The sequence below is a fragment of the Eurytemora carolleeae genome, unplaced genomic scaffold (genome assembly GCF_000591075.1).
Source record: "Eurytemora carolleeae unplaced genomic scaffold, Eaff_2.0 scaffold932, whole genome shotgun sequence".
Lineage (NCBI taxonomy): Eukaryota > Metazoa > Arthropoda > Copepoda > Calanoida > Temoridae > Eurytemora > Eurytemora carolleeae.
This window is the reverse complement of record NW_019396913.1, coordinates 180,134-201,344: the sequence shown is the minus strand read 5'-3', so window position 1 is coordinate 201,344 and position 21,211 is coordinate 180,134. Positions and strand designations below refer to the sequence as shown.

The 21,211-nt window shown below is 31.4% G+C and overlaps 1 protein-coding gene and 1 long non-coding RNA gene across 2 annotated transcripts; both read left to right on the top strand.

The window, feature by feature from the left end:
• Positions 1 to 2,940: 2,940 nt before the first annotated feature.
• On the top strand, positions 2,941 to 4,463 carry LOC111710024 (60S acidic ribosomal protein P2; the record flags this gene model as incomplete). Its single annotated transcript, XM_023484035.1, is given in 2 exon segments — positions 2,941 to 3,055; positions 4,263 to 4,463. Coding segments are annotated over 2 exon segments (222 nt in total), but the record flags the coding sequence as incomplete, so codon positions are not given.
• A 1,891-nt stretch (positions 4,464 to 6,354) lies between these two features.
• On the top strand, positions 6,355 to 6,725 carry LOC111710026 (uncharacterized). Its single transcript, XR_002766981.1, has 2 exons — positions 6,355 to 6,537; positions 6,618 to 6,725. It is a non-coding gene; the product is annotated as an uncharacterized LOC111710026 (long non-coding RNA).
• Positions 6,726 to 21,211: the final 14,486 nt, after the last annotated feature.

Below are 21,211 nucleotides of genomic sequence, written 5' to 3'. Positions count from 1 at the left end.
TTGATCTTCTCTAATTATCTATTAACATTGATCTTCTCTAATTATCTATTAACCTTTATCTTCTATAATTATCTATTAACATTGATATTCTCTAATTATCTATTAACCTTGTTCTTCTCTAATTATCTATTAACCTTGATCTTCTCTAATTATCTATTAACCTTGATCTTCTCTAATTATCTATTAACATTGATCTTTTCTTATTATCATTAACCTTGATCTTCTCGAATTATCTATTAACTTTGATCTTCTATAATTATCTATTAACATTGATTTTATATAATTATCTATTAACCTTAATCTTCTATAATTATCTATTAACCTTATTCTTCTACAATTATCTATTAACATTGATCTTCTATAATTATCTATTAACCTTTATCTTCTGGAATAATCTATTAACATTGATCTTCTCTAATTTCCTTGTTAATTGTTCTTCTCTAATTATGTGGTAACATTGATCTTCTTGAATTATTTTTTAACATTGGTCATCTCGAATTTCCTTTTTAATCGGTCTTCTCTAATTATCGGTTAGCATTGATCTTCTGTTTATTACCATTGATCTTCTTTAATTATTCATTAACATTGATCTTCTCTTAATTATTTATTAACATTGATCTTCTCTAACTATTTAATCTATTAACCTTGATCTTCTATAATTATTTAGTAACACTGGTCTTCTCTAATTATCTATCAACATTGATCTTTTCTAATTATCTATTTAGTATTTACATTGATCTTCTTTAATTATAAATTAACAACATTGATCGCCTATTTTTTGCGGTATCACTGATTTTTTTTAAATTCTTGTATCATCGAAACTCTGCTCGATTTTCGTCTATCTTCTGTTGATCTGCACTTGATATATTTTCATTAATCTTCTATTTCTCTTGTCTCGTCGATCTTTCATTCCTTAGTTTTCGGTCGATCTTTGATTCCTCAATTTTCGTCAGATCTTCTATTTATCAGACTTCGTCGATTTTTTCTATCTATTATCTATTTTTAACAATCTTCCAGGGGGTGAAGATTTTCCTTGGAAATAATTTTTTCCCTCGGACGAAACAATGTTTGCTCGAAGCGTTAAACAAAAATGTTTTTTTTTTTCGCTGAAAGGGAAAACCAATTTAAAGTATCCAGAAGAATGATGTCCCATTTTTATCTTCTAATAATATGAAATAATTTTCCCCTCCCCCTGGGAAAAACAAACACTCCTGCAAATCTTCGACTTGTCCTGCTGGATCTTTTATTCCGAAATTTCTCTCAATCTTTTATTTATCTAGTTTTAATTCTTCGATTTTCGTTACAGAACTGATAAAATTTATGGAGAACATTTCAAGATTGATTTTTCAACTCGAAATTTACCATTAAAAATCTTCGTAATCATTAAATCCGGAATCGTCGTTATTCCTTTCTAGTCTCGGCTGCATAATTCGATCAGTTTACACAAGTAAAGGAACGAGATTTGAAAATTATTTTTCTCAATGAAAAACGTGATTTTTTTCCATCACATGCCTCCAGACGATGGTTTAAATGGTACCTTGAATTGAAAGCAGTGCTTAGGATCCATTTAATTTTGATCCGGATCCACGTTATTTCAGTATTTTCAAATTTTGTCTTATTTTTTTCGCTGATTTTTAAGCTAAACTTGACCATTCAGAAATCAGGAAATTTTTATAATCTCTTTAAGTTTAGATTTGGGCAGTGTTTCGGATCCATATCATTTTGATCCGGATCCGCGGATCCGCATCCGTGATGATGGATCCGGATCCTGATACGGATCTGGATCCGGATCCGGATCCTTGGTCCTTGCTTGTATACAGGCTGGTTCAATAAACCTTTATCTTGGTCCTTGCTTGTATACAGGTGGTTCAATAAACCTTTATCTAGGTCCTTGCTTGTATACAGGCTGGTTCAANATTTTTCAATTTTCACTCAGGCATGTAGGCAAGAAAAAAATTGACATTAAAAAAGATTGCAAGTAAAGTAAGTCGTGGATATCTCATTCTAGAAAAAAAAACACTTTTATATAATACTAGCATTTGCTCCCTCACATTAGATTCAAAGATAAAAATGATTATAAAAATCACTAATATAAGTGAAAATCAAATTTTAAAAGCATTTTGAAATAAGTAACAAAAAAATTGAGAGATAACCGGAGTTAAAAAATATTGAAAATTTGGCAAGCATATGGTCAAAAAGTTTTTTCTCCATCTAAATTTTTGTAGTACTCAAAAATATGTTTTTTGCTTTAAATCGGTCAATTTTCGATTTTTTTATATTCTGTAAACCTGCAGTTTCAAACATTTTAATTTTAATATTTATAAAAATTGCATATTTAAAAACATGCCAGTTCAGCACGTACACCTCAGTTCATTTTATGTACCGGGCCAGAACAAGCTGTACCAGTACAAATACAGACTATATAAGGCAAAACAGGATAGTACGTCAAATGAATGATCCCCTTCTAGTGAAATGTCTGTGAATTAGAACTCCAAGTAGAATACTATTTTTCGTCTGAAAAATATCACAAAATTTCACACACCGGCTCTACTATCGCTTGGTTAAAGCTTAAAATCTATCGGATTTGTGAATTAAGTAAAACTTATCAATGAATTGCGAAAGGTTTTGTTAAAGCACCTTAAAGTTACAGTTACAGTTTTCAAAAGGGGGTATTCGACCCCTTGCCCCCCCCCCTCCTGTATCCGAACCTGACGGTTTTGTTTGATCTCAATGTTTGAACGGTTAAACCTAGAGATAAAAATCTTTCGTTGGCCCAGGCATAGGTCGGATTTTTATTCCTTTTAATTAAAGAAAAAATCAGTGCTTAGGACCTGCAACATTTTGGAGTTTTGGATCTTCAGTTTTAGAGGATTTAAAAAAAAAAATTTTCAATCACTTAACTTTGTATTTTTTTATATTTAATGAATTAATATTTACTAGGTGAGCAAGGTTGTTGCGGAATTGGCCGGCAAGAACCTTGAGGAGCTGACCGCTGAGGGAAAGAAAAAGATCTCCTCCGTTCCCTCCGGAGGTGGCGGAGCCCCCGCTGCCGCAGGTTAGTTAAAACATATTTGGTTATTTTCGATTCGATGACTATAAATTTCCTATTTTTTTTTTTGGGGGGGGGGCTCAGGAAACTTTAATATCTTTGGAAATGGTAAATATCAAAAACACAATGGTTTAAAAATTGTAAAGTTACAAAAGTCAACTGTCCGAACGAAGTATCCGTACTATCCAGTATTCTATATTATTTTATCAAAGCGTAAAGTTTTAATTTGATAAAATATTTCTCAATATTAAATTTAATTAAAAATTGATAAATTAAAAAGAACCAAATCAACCACAACAGTTATCACCCTGTATTTACTTAATTACTCTGTTTGCACAGATGTTACTTTAACTAAAGATATTAATTAAAACTATTTTCCAAAAGTTCTTGATTTGGCCTTGAAAAACTAACGAAAAATAAACATTTTTGAAATTAACAAACCCCTCAGGTTTTTGAAGTCTTTGTAAATTGAAAGAGATGCCGGTCCGATTTACAACTGGACCCATCAAACAAAAACGAAGATGTCACCGTTTTAAGGAATATATTTTGGTTAAAAAAAAAAAGACTTTCTCACCTATACCCAGGGGTGTATATTTTTTTAGTTTTTTTCGCGGAGTTTGGGAAATTAAATAACATTTAGGGATAAATCAATAGGTTCTGGGGAGGGGGGGGGGGAAGTATCGAAAGAATAAAAAAAACAATTTTTCATTTTTTTTTCAAAATCATCTAATCTGTTCGTCTGAAAAATATACGCCAATCTTCTCAAGCTTGATCAAAACGAACCGAACAAAAGGTTTAAGATGTACCGTTGTTAACACGGCTCTCTAGTAATTATTCTACAGTCCCTTTTTAACTTTTATATTTAATTAAATCCGTTTTTTTCTCTTGTATTTTAATTGTTAGTTGAGCAACGTACCTTGGATGTTAAATATTTGACTAGAATCTTGTGGAGTAGATTTATTAGTTGCTTTAATAACTACTTTAACCACCTGTTCAACTAATTGCCTCTTCTAAGCTCATTCATTTTCTCAACTTTTTTACATTATTTTTTTCGTTAATAATTTGAGAGATCAATTGAGATTAGCATTTTATATTTAGACCAGTTTTTAATGGAGTCGTTGGATTTTGTTCAAAAATGACTATTTAATTCTATTCCAAATCATATAAAATAAATAATTTGTTTAAAACTAAAATGTAGTATTTGATTTTTTAGCTCCTGCCGCCGCCGCCGCCGGTGGTGCGGCCGCTCCCGCCGCCAAGAAGGTTGAGGAGGAGGAGGAGGAGGAAGATGATGATATGGGATTCGGTCTTTTTGATTAATCGATCTTTCGAGTTATGTTGATATCGACTCTGCTCTTCACTCAATCGAACATTGTATTTTACAATTTTTTAAAAATATAAATGTTCACACTTATTGATGTTTTTATTTTTTATTTTTTATTTTTTATTTTTTTATCTCTTTGGATCTTCTTATCTTGGGCTGGAATTTTCCCGGTATATCGGGTTGCACACTGGAGCTTGTAACCTCTTTTGTAACCTTCTGCGCAGTCCTTAGTATAGATACACATATCTTCTTAAAGAATAATTTATAGATACATATCTTCTTAAAGAATAATTTATAGATACATATCTTCTTAAAGAATAATTTATAGATATCTTCTTAAAGAAGAATGTGAAAATTAAAGTTTAAGGGATCATTCTCACTTGAAAATATATTGTTCTTGTTACATGGACCAAGATTTACTTTGTAAACTGTGTCCCACATCAAACTGGATCGTGGATGGCTCTAATTAAACATTTGGGACACATCGGATAATGCTAGACGATTGGTTCGTGACAAAATGTGTTAATAAGTGGAAAAGTAAAATTTTAATTCAGAAATTTAATAAATTGAGAAATTCTGAATAGATCAAATAAACAAAATTTAGAACAAATGAATCAAAAATTTTTAATTAAAATAAGGATTAAATTTTAATCATTGTGCCAAATCTACTAAAAAAAACGAACACATTTTAAAACTAAATGTTAATTTAAACTAAAGCCTGATAATTTTGTCAAATGTTCGCTAAACTTGTCCAATTGAACAAATTTATTACTAAAAATGATTTATTAGGACCAACATCCAATAGCACTTATTTCCTAGAATAAAATTAGCCCATTTGAATATAAATGTTGGTGCAGAGAAAAGTTCATTTGGACTAACGTTCAATTGCGCTATATGTATACAAAATGTATTGTAACATCGAATCTGTTGTAAATGTCGGATTTAAAAAAGAAAACGACTACTTATTTTTTTAAGTTGGTGCGTAGTTCTTTAACTTTTTCAGAAACATTTCAGGTGCAGTTTTGAAACTAAATCTATCTCTTTTTTTAAATCTCTCATTACTTAAGTTTACATTTTTCATGCAAATTCCAACTTAATAAATGGTCGTGAGTCTTCGGGCAAAAATTTCGTTTTATATGAAGTGCAAAAAAGATCAGTGAAGTCAATAATTTAAACCATATAAACGGTTATCGCACTTTTATTTCAAATATTTTATTTAATAATTTCATTAAATTCCAGTATAAACGATTTGAGGGGAAAAAGGAAAAATTGTAAAATTGTAAAATTGTAAAAAATAAGAACAGGTAGCGGCCAAACTCTGTTTCCGGTGTCCGAATTTAAGCCGCGTCTCAAATCACCCAAAAACCGGTTTCAATTGAGAGTAAGCTTAAATCTTGAAAAACTTGATAAATTAAAAGTGGAATCAACCATATTTGAGCTGCGGTTTAAATTTAAGCCGCCGCTCAAATTTTTTAAATTTGGCCTTGGGAATGGCGCAATGAATTATAAGTAGAGCGAGATTAAATTTTAGGACTAGGTTAAGTTTAGAGTAAAACACTTTCTGGGCCGAGCGCCGCGGCCAGAACTGGATCTCTCTGTTTTATAATTCATTGCGGCATTGGCGAGTAAAACTGATTAGCCTGCTGCCTGTTAAAAGGTATTTTTAGGGCTTGTCACTCAGAAACTTTTTTATTTCCCCACCGTTCGGGCCAAAACGCAACATTGAAAGGGAGTATATTTGTCTAATAAATTGCCAAATCAAAAGAAATATTTTTTATACTGGTCTTAAAAGTGATAAACTTTGTCCTTGAATTGAAGAAAGCTGGGTTTCCAATGCATACATTGTACACCCAACTCCATGCTAAGTACATACATATCCTTGCTCTACTGTACGCCTCGGTCCCGTTACAGGATTAAACTACTCAAACACACTGCTGAGTCCTAAAAATAAATCTTATACAGGGTTACCCACAAAGGATGGTACTTTTTGTTTTGAAATTAGGCATTTGATCTATTCCCATTTTACTATACATAATATGTACAATTGCTGCGCGCACGCACGTATGTATGCCTGGATCCTGAGTATAGCTTCAGTAAGGCTTAAACCAACCATGGACGCTGATGTAAACTTACTTTGATTTCTTTCTTAATAGATGACATTCGTGTAAGTAATTATATGAAATCATTATAAAAATTGTTCTTATCAATGTTATATTGTTGCTATAATACTTCAATCTATTTCAGTTAAACATCCAAACTCTTCTACCAAGTTTAACATCATCTGAATAAAGAATTAAAGAAAACACAGTTTATATATGGAGAGTAGTTTGAAACCGGTCATTCCAAGGGAAATCAATACACTTTTAATGACGACATAAAGCTCTTTATATATTATAATAAGCTACTAGGGTTAAATATGTCTTATATCCACCCTATTGCATAGTATTTTCAACGGTTTGTCAAAGAAAGAAACAAGTTTACAGTTGTACAGAACCATTGATTTGAGTAAAAAGGGCGGAATTAATTCCGGACAGTCGTCTCTAATTTCGCATCCCGAGTTCCCTGATGTAATGAGTATTTTGATTGATTGATTGATTGATTGAGTAATTTTACAAGACTAGATGATTGTTGAACATGTGGCGGATATGAATATCGTCTTCCTGAATAACTTTCTAGAAATCCAAGGAGGCGTTTCCCGATCAGCTGATTTAAAACATGTGTTAACTATTCAGATATTTTTACTATATAGATTAGGATTTTAAATAAAGTTAATCGTTGAGTAACTCTTTTCCTTTTAAGTTGTAGCACGCCAAAAACATATATAGTCGTGTATAACAATGCCAAAGTGAATTCTAATGATTTATGCCACAGCTTTAACCAAAAATTGGAATAGGACGACGACATAAAACAATATTTAATTTTTTTTCAATCTTTTACAAATTACATATTTTATTAAAAAATCACTTATTTAAGTGAAATGGTCTGCAGCACGAGCGGGGGAATGCAGGCGGCCATAAACCACAACATTTTCCCCTTCCATGCCACATATTATCTTTTTTTGTTTCCGGCAACAATCAGCCACAACCGTACGGTCTTCCATGCTACAGCATTTGAGTCTTGCGGCAGTTACTACGTTTTTAAATGAAAAATTTGAAATGTTAAATTTATTATTCCAAGTACTTGATGTAGAAGGTGTAGAGCAGAGTGGAGATGCCCCTGAGCTACCACGAGGTCTTCACTGTGAAGAATCTCCAGAACTTTACTAAATTATTTTATAGAATTTAAACAATCATTTTGTTCCTAAATCTGGATGTTTTTGTTCCGAAATATATCTAGCACCCCCTCACTTAAATCCTGTATCCGCCCCTGCTTGCAATGTTGCGTTTTAGCCTGAACGGTGGGGGAAAAAATAGATTTCAGAGTGACAAGTCCTAAAAATGCCTGTTAGTAAACAATTATTGCCTTGTTCCCCCTGAAATCACCCAGATTATTTGACCAAAAAAATATTTCTTTGACCCTTTTCTTATATCTTATTTTTCAAAAATATGAATTTATTTTGAAGAAGGATAACAGTAATAATAATATTAATGATAATAATAATAATCATGTTTATGATAATGATAATGATGATAATAATATTAATGATAATGATAGTAATAATATTAATGATAATCATAATAATGATATTAAAGGGACAGTAAAGGAAAAATGAAAGGGGGTATAGGCTGAAAGCTAATCACTTTAGCTCTCGATCTCGACCCATGAAAGTCATATCTGATGTTCCTGTCTCGAGAAATTGATATAAAACTGTATCAAATCTATATAAAAATTAATATATATACAATTTTGTATAAAAGTAGTAGTAGGTTTAAACAGATCATATTGAGCAAATAAGCAACCAATCTGAAAACGATGATATCCCAGAGAAAGCTAATTGTAATTTAGGTTTACTTTTATATTTGTTGTTTCTATTTTCAATAGATTTCATTCATAATATTATTTTTACGTCCGTATTACTTGACCAGAAATTCCACCATAGGCAGTGCAGTAAAGTGGTCACGTGATACAGGCGGAGACACGTGACCAGTATACTGCTCTGCCATTGGTGATAGTTCTGGTCACGTGATTTAAGTTTCAGATTTTCAAAATTTTACATATATGAATTTTTGTATAATTTTAACACAGTTTTATATCAGTTTCTCGATACAGGAACATCAGATAAAACTTTCATGGGTCGCAATCAAGAGCTAAAGTGATTAGCTTTCAGCCTATACCCCCTTTCATTTTTCCTTTACTGTCCCTTTAATGATAAAGATAATAATAATGGTCCTGTAAAGATATCAATAATGATAATGATATTTAAATTTTTGTAATAATATTGACAATGAAATTGATTTTGAAAATGGTAATGATGTTGATAATATTAATGATAAATACAATGATATTAATATTAACAACGATAATGACAGTGACAAAGATAATGACAACGACAACGACAATGACAATAATGACAATGACCATGATAATAATGACAATGATAACCATTGACATGGAGAATTATTAATAAACAATTAACATTGGACCAATAAACCAAGATATTGCTAATAATAATGATACTGATAACCTTGAGTATCTATTGTGTGGGTAGTTTGAGACTATGAGGGAGGTGGTGAGCAAGGATACCAGGAATTAGAAATATCAAGAGACCGAATCTAAAGAATTTGAGCCCCGACTCAAACATGGTTGGTTTCGCTTCAAATTGTATTCAGTGTTTCAGTATTGGAACCGGTAATAGGCGGTTCAGCGACGCGGTTTAAATTCGGCCTCTGGTTTCTTTAATCTTGGAGTTTAACACTTTTTAAGTAACCCTCAAGTACAGGGTTGCATTCAAAGGATGAGACTGTAAACGATCGGAAACTATTAAAATATAAAGATTTCAAGGGTAATTCAAGTCTTCTTTCTTTAACATTGGTTTTTACTGCAGCTTATTTCATGATTTGGCAAAGAAAACCCCCAGTGAAGAGTTGCAGGGAATCATGAATATAAAGGAACAGACCGTAAAAATATCGTACAGTCGTCTCTGAAAAATTGTGAAAAGTAATAATATCCACACGCTCTTTAAATAATAAAACTGAATTTTGCTAATTACCTCAATTTTAACTGGATACTAAAAACTAGCGTTTTGTATTATAATTAAAATGTCTAGAGCTAATAAAAGTAGTGTAGTTGGTTTGTGAGATAATACCAAAGGCCAAGACTTTGCAACACTTCAAAGTCACCCCGGTTATAAAATTGAAAGCATATATAACTTTCCTATAAACTGTCAATTTCACTGTAGCTGAGCCATGAATTGCAAATAGGGAAATGATGGTAATCATGCTAAGAAGATAATAATTTCTAATAATTAGTATTATACTGTAAACAAAATATTACTCTTACATCATACAGTTTTAAAACTTTTCATTGCAGATAGTGCATAATTATGTGTAGTAAAAGTATTAGGAAATTTCCAGGTATAATTATATCTTTAAAAACACAGATGTTCTTTTAAGCAACTCTTCCATTTGGTTACTAACTAGAAATAATGGAAAAATACAGATTATTATATACGTGAAAAAGTAAAAAGAATGCATGTGGGGGGTGGGAGGGGGTAGTCTCCCGGGAAATTTGGGGGAAGTCCCCACCCCTTGGATCAATTTGGGACTCAGGCACATTCTAGCTCCCGGGATTGCCACTTAACCACTCAAAATATAGTTATTTTATAAAAAAAAAAATTACCTAAAAATTCCATGCGGGGACAAGAGAATCGACGAGAAATACCCTCCTTAACCTTTTATATTTTCTTTTCTCTTTTTTTAAATATATATACATATAAATATATAAAAATATATATAAATTTTTAAAAGATTAAATCACAGAATCTCAGAAAATTTGCAAAATTGTAATTAGAAAATTCGCATTTTTCAGTTCTGGTATAATTTTTACGGAAATTTTTTTTTCAATGGTTTTTAAGGTTTCAACTGAACAGCGTGTATTTGATACTTTAGAATATACTAAGAAGAAACAAACTAGAGAATTTAAATAAGTTTTCCCTAAAAATTAGACCAGAACTAAAAATAGCGAATTTTCTTATTACAATTTTGCGAATTTTCTGTGATTCTTTGGTTCAATCTTTATAAAACTTTAGGTTTCGATAGAAATAATCTATATACACATTTTTGCTTTTCTGAACGTTTTATTTTGAGAGACAAAAAGGTTCGCGGTTATTTTTTTGGGCCATTGGAGTACAAAAAAAAAATACAATTTTTCAAAAAATATTGAAAAAACAGGAGAGTTGCACGTTTTGCACCAGGCGTCTCAAATCACACTTTTTTTTACTCACCCTGTACATTGAATATAAATTTCTTTCGTTGTTATTAAAAAAATCAATTCAGATTTCAGCGTTCAGGTCAATTTATAGTTGGGATTTTTTTATTTTTAACATTGACAAATACCTCAAAATATTAGTATAATAATTATTTGAGGCTTACTGTAGTTACACAGCCGTGAAATGTATCCAGAGTAGGGTTTCCGTCAATATTTTCTTTGAACGAAATTCGCTATTATGAACCAACGAAATTCGTTTAAAAATTTTCACGAATTTTGATTTATTTTCGACCTCACATTCGCGAACATTTTTGTTCGATAAAAATCGAAATGTTTCCATTTCGCATCAAGAAGATTGTATTTTTGCGAATAAACATTTTGAACAAAATAAAGGTCGAAAATTTTAAATACTTTCGCGAATATTTCGAACGAATTTCGCGATTTTTGCGAAAATTTCTGAAAATGTCGAACGAATTTTGCTAAATTTTTGAACGAATTTCGCGAAAAAAATTGAACGAAAATTTTCGCAAAAATGAACGAAAATTTTCGTTTTCGTTAACATTTTCGTTGGCTGAACGAAATTTTCGCAAAATTCTTTTGCAACCTTGTGGGAAATATTTAGCAAATGAACAGTTATAAATGCAATCCTGCGTGCCTTCCAGGAAAAGTTATTAAGTTGAACATCTGGTCTTTCAAGCAAAATATCGTTGAAAAATAAATTACAGCTACGTCTATTATTAACTGCGAAAAATACTGTGCGTTCTGAATAAAAAAATGTAAATGTCATTTTACCAAAATAGGAATTTTTAATTTATCTTCAACAAGCTTGGGGAAACTCAGTTTTGCCTGGAATTCGATTTATCTTAGACCTTTAAAACAAAGCTAAGAACATTCCCATGTTTCTACCGAGTTTATCAATCAAAATTTAAAGCAAATCGGCCAAGGGGTTATTGAGTTATGTTCGGACATACTAACAAACAAACAGAGATTACTACTTTATATATGTTATAACTGAAGCGCCAAGGTTTATACTATTTTTCATAGTAATTGGTATTCCCTCCGTTTACCCGCACTTGGCATAAAATGATGATGTTTTTAGCCTAAATTGACATTTCAACCTATCAAATTTTGTCTTTTTTTTAGCTTCATTTAATGATGTCACGTATTTTCTTTAAAGGGGGTATGGATGAAACCTGAGAATCTCAGGCGTTGAATGATACATATAAAACATCTATCTGATGTTCCTGTCTCGAGAAATTAATATAAAACTGTGTCCAAATTATACGAAAATTCATAGATATGGAATTTTGTGTAAAAGTTGTAGTATTAAACATAACCAATCTGAAAACGACGATATCCCACCGGAGCCTGAGAATCTCAGGTTTGCTCCCATTATAATTTTTTTTATTTATTTTGCATTTTGAATGCATACAATTGTTAATACTAGTCTGTATTACGTCACCGGGAATTTAAGCCAATTGGCAGTGCAGTATCGTTGTCACATGATACAGACGGTAATCACGTGACCAGTTTTTCCCTCAGCCGATCTTATGGTACAGTAATAACCAGATAACAGTGGAATATGAAGACGACATTATCGCAATACTTAATTGTGTATTTGAAGTTGTTACAAAGCCAATAGTTTTGCTTGACACTTTTTAAATCACTAAATTAGTTTTCAGTGCGTTTACACAGCTGCGTCTCATGCTTATTCATGGACTTTTTAAAGTTCTGACTTGATTCTAAAAATTGACTTACTTTTTCAGAGTTTTCTGGTTATCACTAGATATGATTTTATATGCTATTGTGTTCACAAAAAACGCAACGTAGAGCAAAGACGATTTACAGGTAAAAATATCAAAAATAATCATTACAATAATCTCTTTAGCAAAATAACTGTTTTTTCAACTATTTTATGGAAATGTTTATTTCAACATATGTTATATATGTATATATTCATCACAACTTTGGATATAAGTTTATAACAATATTTTAGGTTTAACCCATCTCATGCTGCAAAAATTAAATTCATACAAAACAAGTACATATTAATAAAAAAAAATAATAAAGAGCGTTTTTTTTAAAGAATCAACATTTTATCAAAGTTGAAGTCAAATTATATTAAAACTGTAAGACATTTAAATTTCAAAAAATGTAAACATATCAGAAAATTGATTTTATCCTTAAAGCATAATCTTTGAGACAAAAATTGGGTTGCTGAAAATATCGCAAAGAGACATCAATTTTTTAAATTATATATAAAAAGAAGATTTAAAGTTCGTACATAATTTGTTGAATACATTCCTGCGTTTTTATTTAAATTAACTGGTTATCAATTGTGAGTTTTGCGGTTTTATGCATCGGAGACAAATAGAGGAAATTGATAAAACTCAACACATTTTCATCTAACAAGGTTTAAAGATTTATAAAGAATACTGTTGAAATTAGGGCACTCCACTCTTTTAATAGGTGTCACTTCAAATTTCGTCCCCAATCCCTTTAAGCCTCTTAAAAAATAGCATTTCTAGAATCTTGATCTAATATCATATTCAGCCTCAGCCTAAGAAGACCAAATTTTGTTTATTTTCCCCATCGTGGGAGCACACCCACTGGCCGACACCTATAAAATAATTCACTTAAAAAGACACAAATAAACATTCTTAATCCATTTTCAATGATACCAACAAAAAACTATGAAATGACTGTGGTTCCATAACTTCGTTATAATTATGATGCAATCGTCATATATAGTAAGACGGTTTTTGATTTAAATTTGAGTCTATCAATCTTTCAAACAGCATGTTTACACATCATAAACTTGGAAACAAAGAGAAGCTGCCAATTAACAGCTTCTATTTTGTTTACTAGTAAACAAAAGAGAAGCTGCCATTTAACAGCATCTATTTTGTTAACTAGTAAACAGAAGAGAAGCTGCCATTTAACAGATATTTTGTTTACTAGTAAACAAAAGAGAAGCTGCCATTTAACATCTTCTATTTTGTTTACTAGTAAACTCGTAATTTGAAAAAAAAGCTTAAAAGCTGATATATTCTGAAAATGTTCAGAATTTCGATATTTTGTGGAGCAAAGTCAATCTAGATATCCAATATGGACACATTTAGTTTGGAAGAGAAATGCTTTATACCTCTTTTAAAGCTATCCCTGCATGTTATGACCACCACGAGATGTCAAAGACAAATAAAGTGAATGTGGAGAATATTACTTGATCGTGAGATTTACAATACAAAAACTATGAGCTCTGGACATACTTTAAAAAAGATACAAATCAAAAATCCTATTCTTAATAAAAGAAAAAATAAAACAACAAATTTCATTCAATGACTCACCATGCCACACATCATATTTACACGTGCACGTGTAGTAATCAATTTTATTATATAATGCATATATTATACCATAGATTAATAACAATACAGATAGAACACTATATGTCGTCTTTTCAAGATTTAGGGGTTCTGCCTCAGAGTTATTGTGAGAGAAAAATATACGTATTATACATTTATATTTAAATATATTAATTACCTGCAGTTTTCACCCCAGATGTTACAACTAAAAAGAAAAATGAAATAAATATTCAACATACTAAAAGACAAGTAAATTGTTTAAATTAAGATAATTAATGATCATATTGTTTTACCTACAAGTGCTTCGGTAGCAACAAACTTGGTGGCTAAAAAAGAGTTTTTATATTGTATGAAAATTTTTTTAAAATCTTCTTTACATACTTTAAAACTCTTCATAGGCTTTTGTTAAAACTGATTTCATTGATATTGTCAAATTTAAATGAATGAATGCAATCAGATATATATATATATATATAAATGTTGTATATATATACAACATATAGTTGTAATTTCGATGAAAATTCAAATAACTTGCTTTTTTGAAAATCTGACTAAAGGCTTCGGGGAATTTTTATTTTTATTTTTTAATTCTAATATGAAGACGACAATATTTAAGTGTATTTGATTTTGAAATAGTCTGTGCAGTGCACACCGAACAAATGCCGAATTTCATGATGGACTATTTGAAAGAAAAAAGTCGTCTTTCTATTCCAGTTTCTAACTGTATAAAACTCAAGTAAATAAATTTCTCCTTCAGGATTAAAACACTTTTTAAAATCATTTCGAACTTCAGTTTCTTTAGTAGAATTTTGCTTGATAAGATAAAATAAGAAATGTTAAATTTTGAAGATAAAGCTATCTTTTAAAAATCAGGCCACGTTAGGGCATAAAATATGGATGCACCAAAGTATTGCAATAGATACATCATGTTAAAATCTTCAAAGCCGTGAGAATGATGTCAAACTTTATTTAGGTGAAACTTAAATCTCTTCTGCCTCCGTAATGGCTAACCTTCGTGATACAAAATAAATAGCAAAATATTTGGCATACCTCTGCCTATAATTTTCCCCATGGAACTACCCGAAAAAAATTCTATGGTTTTCGCTAAAATAAACAAAAAAGATTAAAGTTCCATAAACTTGGAATTATTTGCGGCATTCTACACCTAGATTATCTGAAAATGCGCGTAAAAAAGGTGAATATTTTTCAGGAAATTGGACTCAAAAACTTAAATTCTATTGAAGGTATTTCTTTCGATTTGTAAAAATTTAATTTTTTGTTAGTGCTCTAACGTGACCCGATTCCTAAAAAATTGTTTTATCTTGGAGAATTGAACACTTTAAAAGGATAATATTGGAAGGACGAGGATTTCGAGGTGGCTTGGACGAGAAAATGAGGAGAATGTGGCTCGGACTAGAAATTGTTGTGGCTGGCCTTCCTCCCCTCGTAAACTACACTCTAGGATTTATGTTTTTTTTTTGGTGTAGAACACTCTTTAAAATCCGTCAACGTAAATTATTACCCTTTTTTTTTGGGGGGGGGGAGGGAAAACCACTGTAGTTACCTGCTACAAGATTCGTCCTCTAAAGCGCAGGTTTTCTTGGACTTTTCCTCTTCTAGATCTAGATTGTAAATATCTATTTTCTCATCATTGTCGTCTTCCATATCAGCTGATCTGATAACCTGGACAATAGATTATACAGATGAATTTGAACTCTTAAAACTCTTAAAACTCTTAAAACTTTTAAAACTATTAAATTTCTTAAAACTCTTAAAATTCTTAACTCTTAACTCGAAATTACGTTGTAAACCCTAAAATATGATAACCTTCAAGGTTTTGCATCTTGGGTTCTTATGTTTTTTTAGTTGGTGTTGTAAGGAAATAAAAAAAAATCTCCTTTATAAATTTTTAGATAAAAGGTGGGGGGGGAGATTACGCTTAAAATTCAGTAAATAGCGGTATTTAAAGTCATCTTAAGCTAATCCCTTAAATATACCGAGGGTAAAAAAATCGTGGGTGACTTTTAAACATTGGTACAAAAAGACGTGGAATTGGCGTGAAATTCATTGTTAAAAAATTAAGGATTAATTTCTAGTGAACAAAAAACATCTTAAAACACTTTAAATGTCAATTGAAATTACAGTATACAGGATTGCGCTCAAGAATGAATCTTTGTGACTACGAAAGAGATGTCTGAAAAAATATTTAACTATATTTTGTTTTCTGTCTTTTATACTTTTTTTAAGTGGTATATCAAATAATTGAAGACTTAATAAATTCTGTAAATTGGTATCTGAAGTCTCGTTCTTTGTGAGTAACCCTGTATGACATAGAAATATTTCTGAACTAGGTGGGAAACCCAACTTTGCCTGGAGTTTAACCTGTAAACCCACTCATCTCAGAATTTTAAGACTAAGCAAAGTTCCTCAATCAAAATTCACGACAAATCGGTCCAGAGGTTCCAGATTAGATCGGAAATACAAACAAACAGACAGACAAAAAATATTACATATAAATAAATTTGAACCTGGACTACTCTTTCTTTCATTAGCTCATTATTCTCCCAGTCCTTAATAATCAGTTGCTTTTCATAAAAATCTGTGTTTAGTAAGTGTTAATCGTAAAATTTGTTTTCAGAAAACTTTCAATTTCGTTTAGAGAAAACTTTCAATTAGGTTTAGAGAAAACTTTCAATTTTGTTGAGAGAAAACTTTCAATTTGGTTTAGAGATAATTTTCAATATTGTTTACATAAAACTTTCAATTTCGTTAAGAGAAAACTTTCAATTTGGTTTAGAGATAACTTTCAATTTTGTTTACAGAAAACTTTCAATTTTGTTGAGAGAAAACTTTCAATTTGGTTTAGAGATAACTTTCAATTTTGTTTACAGAAAACTTTCAATTTCGTTAAGAGAAAACTTTCAATTAAGTTTAGAGAAAACTTTCAATTTTGTTTACAGAAAACTTTCAATTTCGTTTAAAGAAAACTTTCAATTTTGTTTACAGACAATTAGGTTTACAGAAAACTTTCAATTTTATTTACGACTTTAATCTTGTGTACAGAAAACTTTCAATTTTGTTTACAAAAACTTTCAATTTTGTTTACAAAAACTTTCAATTTTGTTTACAGAAAACTTCAAAAATCAGTTAAGGCCTTGGCCGGGAAGACCCACCTGCACCTCATAGATCCTTGCCGCTTTTGGTTTTGGTTTTACATTACTAACTCACTCATAGATTTTTTGGAGTACTAAACCAAGCTTATTTCTAGCTTCCGGATGAAAGAAGTGATTGGAAAAGTTCTAACAGAGCGTACAGCTTTTAAATACCAGCGCCCAAAAGACTATTTCTTGAAATTGTCGTTGATACTAATAATGGGTTTAGTGTTCTGTGATTATTAAAGGTTTCAGAGTTATTTTTAGTTTGTCTATAATTCTTTAGATATAACTAGGTAATTTCCTAAAGAACGATTTTTGTGGCCGCGGCGCCCGGCCCTCTAGCCTGTCCTAGCCGCAGAGCTCGGCCCAGAAATTGGCTTAACCTAACCTAACTCTTAATAATATCAATTTTCCTGAAAAATAAGTCATGTACAAAATTTATAGGAGGGGGACGGGAAGGGTTTAAAAATCGTTCTCTAGGACAGACCCTACAACTTTTTTTCTTTTTGTCTTCCATTTGAACTTTATCGTGTTGATTTCGATCTAATCCATATCGTTTTGAAATTTACTATAGAAAAGATCGAGACTGTATAGATGCAATTTCAACTGACCAGTGACCATTCATCTATAGTCAGACTGGCATGTCCAAATCACAACGGTGCCCAATTTAAACCTTTGTCTGATGATTATTTAAAAAGGTTCGTTTCACTGTGAATCTGACATACCGCTGTACAATTGGAGGGTCCCTTAGCATTATGTCTACAGTGTGTACAACTATAACAGTCTCTTTGAATATTGACTAAAATGTGACAAGCATTTCCTGTTCTGCGGCCACTCTCTTCATTTTCCGGTCCAAGTTATCCAGGAACAAAGATCCTTAAGACAGATTTTTTATTGATGTACAGGGTTACTCACAAAGGATGAGACTGTAAAGACGACCTGAAACTCATAAAATATGACGATAACAAGGTTAAATTACGTCTTCTGCCATTAATAATGTCCTTAATGGCCTATTTATTGACTTGGCAACGAAAGAAGCCAAATTATAGAGGCAGGGAATCCTAAATATAAAGCAATAGACAGCATAAATTCTGTACAGTTGTCTCTGAAGTCTCATTCTTTGTGGGTAACCCTGTTAATAAGATAAAAAATGGCGCACCATTGCAAACTATTGAAATACAAAGAATTAAAAAATGTTAATCTCAAGTTCTAAGTTTTGGAAAATTGTTAAAGAAAGTTAAACTTTAATTTTCTCTTTTATTTAGGTTGTTGCACTAAGGGCTGCGACTAAGGCAGGCTAGGGGATGAACAGCACGGCTAAACTATTCCAACAGGGGGCCGAGCAGTGCGGCTCAAATATTCCAGAAGGCCGAGCAGTGCAGCTTAAATATTCCAGAAGGCCCAGCAGTGCGGCTCAAATATTCCAGAAGGCCGAGCAGTGCAGCTTAAATATTCCAGAAGGCCCAGCAGTGCGGCTCAAATATTCCAGAAGGCCGAGCAGTGCAGCTTAAATATTCTAGAAGGCCCAGCAGTGCGGCTCAAATATTCCAGAAGGCCGAGCAGTATGGATTTAATATTCCAGAGGGGCCGTGCAGTGCGGCTCAAATATTCCAGAGGTCCGATCAGTGCGGCTTAAATATTCCAGGGGGGCCGAGCAGTGCAGCTAAAATATTCCAAGGGGTCGATCTCTCGATCTCTATAAAGGGAAGACACGCTCAACAGTTTGTCAAAACGCTATGTAAATAATTTGAGTTTATTGTCAAATATTTGTTTACTTCTGAATGTTTGCTGAGTTTTAAATTTAGATTGAGTACAGTGTTTTGAATACTCAGGGTAGTGGATAGGATCATACTCCTCGGATACCAGGAAATCTAAAAAAAATATATTCTGAATGTCGAAAACTTAAAAGATGGTTTTAATTTTTTCTTTTTTTTAAAGAGGCAAACACATTCAGGCTCCAATAAAAAGTTTTCAAGACTTTTAAGTGTCGCTATCCCTGGCCTTTTTTTTACTTACACGCGTGATAACCAAAACACGAGTTTTAGACTCAAGATATGGCTTTAAATAATTTTATGAATATTAGACACAGCAATTGAGTTGTGTAAACAGACCCATTTCACTTGATAAAACAGGTAATACTGTTTGCTTTTAAACAACATTAAGTACACTTCAATATTGTTATTAAGTCGTCTTTCTTTTTCATTGTTTTCTGATTATCACTGTACTCGTTTCTTTTTGTAAAATTAGATGCACTTCAATTTTTAACAAGTAATATCCCAAATTCTCTTAGATTTATATGTGAGAGCTTGTTATAGCAACCTTTAAGTCACATATGCAAAAAGTATGCTTTCAAGGTGCCTCGTGCCTCTCTGTTTTATAATATTTATTGCTTTTACATTCTCAAACTTGTTTCAAGCAGCAGAATCTTCCAAAATTTTCAAATTTTCATAATTCATTGGAATACTGTAAACTTGGAAACCCAGCTTTGCGTAGAGTTTTCCCAATAAAATCATTAACTTGAAAGTTTTCATATTTCATTTCATATTTCAACTACAAAGCATGAGATATTACAAATAAGCAATCACAATTCACTATGCAGTTTGGACCCACCTAACCAGGATTGGTTGTTTTGAGTCGTTGGTTTTAAACCAGAGAAAGAACTTTCCGTGATTCTAACGAGTTCTCTGCAATCAAAATTGCCGGCCAATAGATCATGGAGTTTCTGATTTATGATCGGACATCCATACTACTTTATATATAGAGATCACGATTTTACAGAATTGGCAATTTTTCTGATTTTTAAATTTACTTTGCCAACTTTTAAAAAAGCGAAATTATTTTGAGACAGAACTAATTTCATTCTGATCAGTTTAAAAGGATTTTCCATTAATATGGACTATTAAATGTGTGATAACCGAAAAAAATCGTTAAAACAAATCAGTCTTTAAATCAATGAATCCATTTAATTTCATTATATATATTTACAAACAGACCGGATGTGGCAAAATAATTTTAAAATTCTTAAGTGATGAAAATTGAAAACTGATTCTGAATCAATTTACCTCGCGGTGTTTGTATTGTGAGTTTGAATAAACATGAAAGAATTAAAGCTGTCAGCACTGTCAGCATTGTCATTATTGCCCTATAAGATAACGGATGACCGAGCTACTTATATTAAAACGAAACTCGAGTGTCGTCTTCCTTCTATGATAAATTTTTAATTTATAATTTGAACTATAATCAGTGATCTTTTAAAGATCAAAATATTACAGCTACAAAATAATGTTTTTAGAAGGAGTGTTCGCGAAAAATGAAAGTGGGTATAGGCTTACCGAGAAAAATAAGCGCTTTTGATCGCTTGTAATCTTACTTCTATCTGTTGCGTCTATAAGGAAAATTGTTAAAGACGACTCATACCGAAGAACGTAGCGTCCATACAAATTAGAAAGTTGCAACATTCAACTCGGATCGTAAAAAAATCAATTTAATTCCAAACAAATCGTTCAGATATTACAAACTATGGTCATCAATTATTTTTAGACGCATTCGTATAGAGTTAATATTTCCTAATATTTTTGATTTCGTTTTTTAAATAATATTTCGCAGCCGCTGGATTTTCTAACATTCCTGGAAAATATGAAAATGTCGTCTTCATTATCCAAAATCCTCGAAACAGGAATAAATGTTTTCAAAAGCAACTTTCAGATCCTAAAAATAAAAAAAAATATTATGAAATAATAACTATATACGAATGCGTCGAAAAATTATCGATGATTATTGGTTGTAATATCTGTATGATTTTTCTGGAATTAAATTGATTTTTTACGATTCGAGTTGAATGTTGCAACTTTCTGAATTTGAATGGACACTACGTTCTTTACATGAGTCGTTTTTAACAATTTTCTCCTTAAAGAAACAACTGATAGAAGTAAGATTACTTAGCTATCAAAAG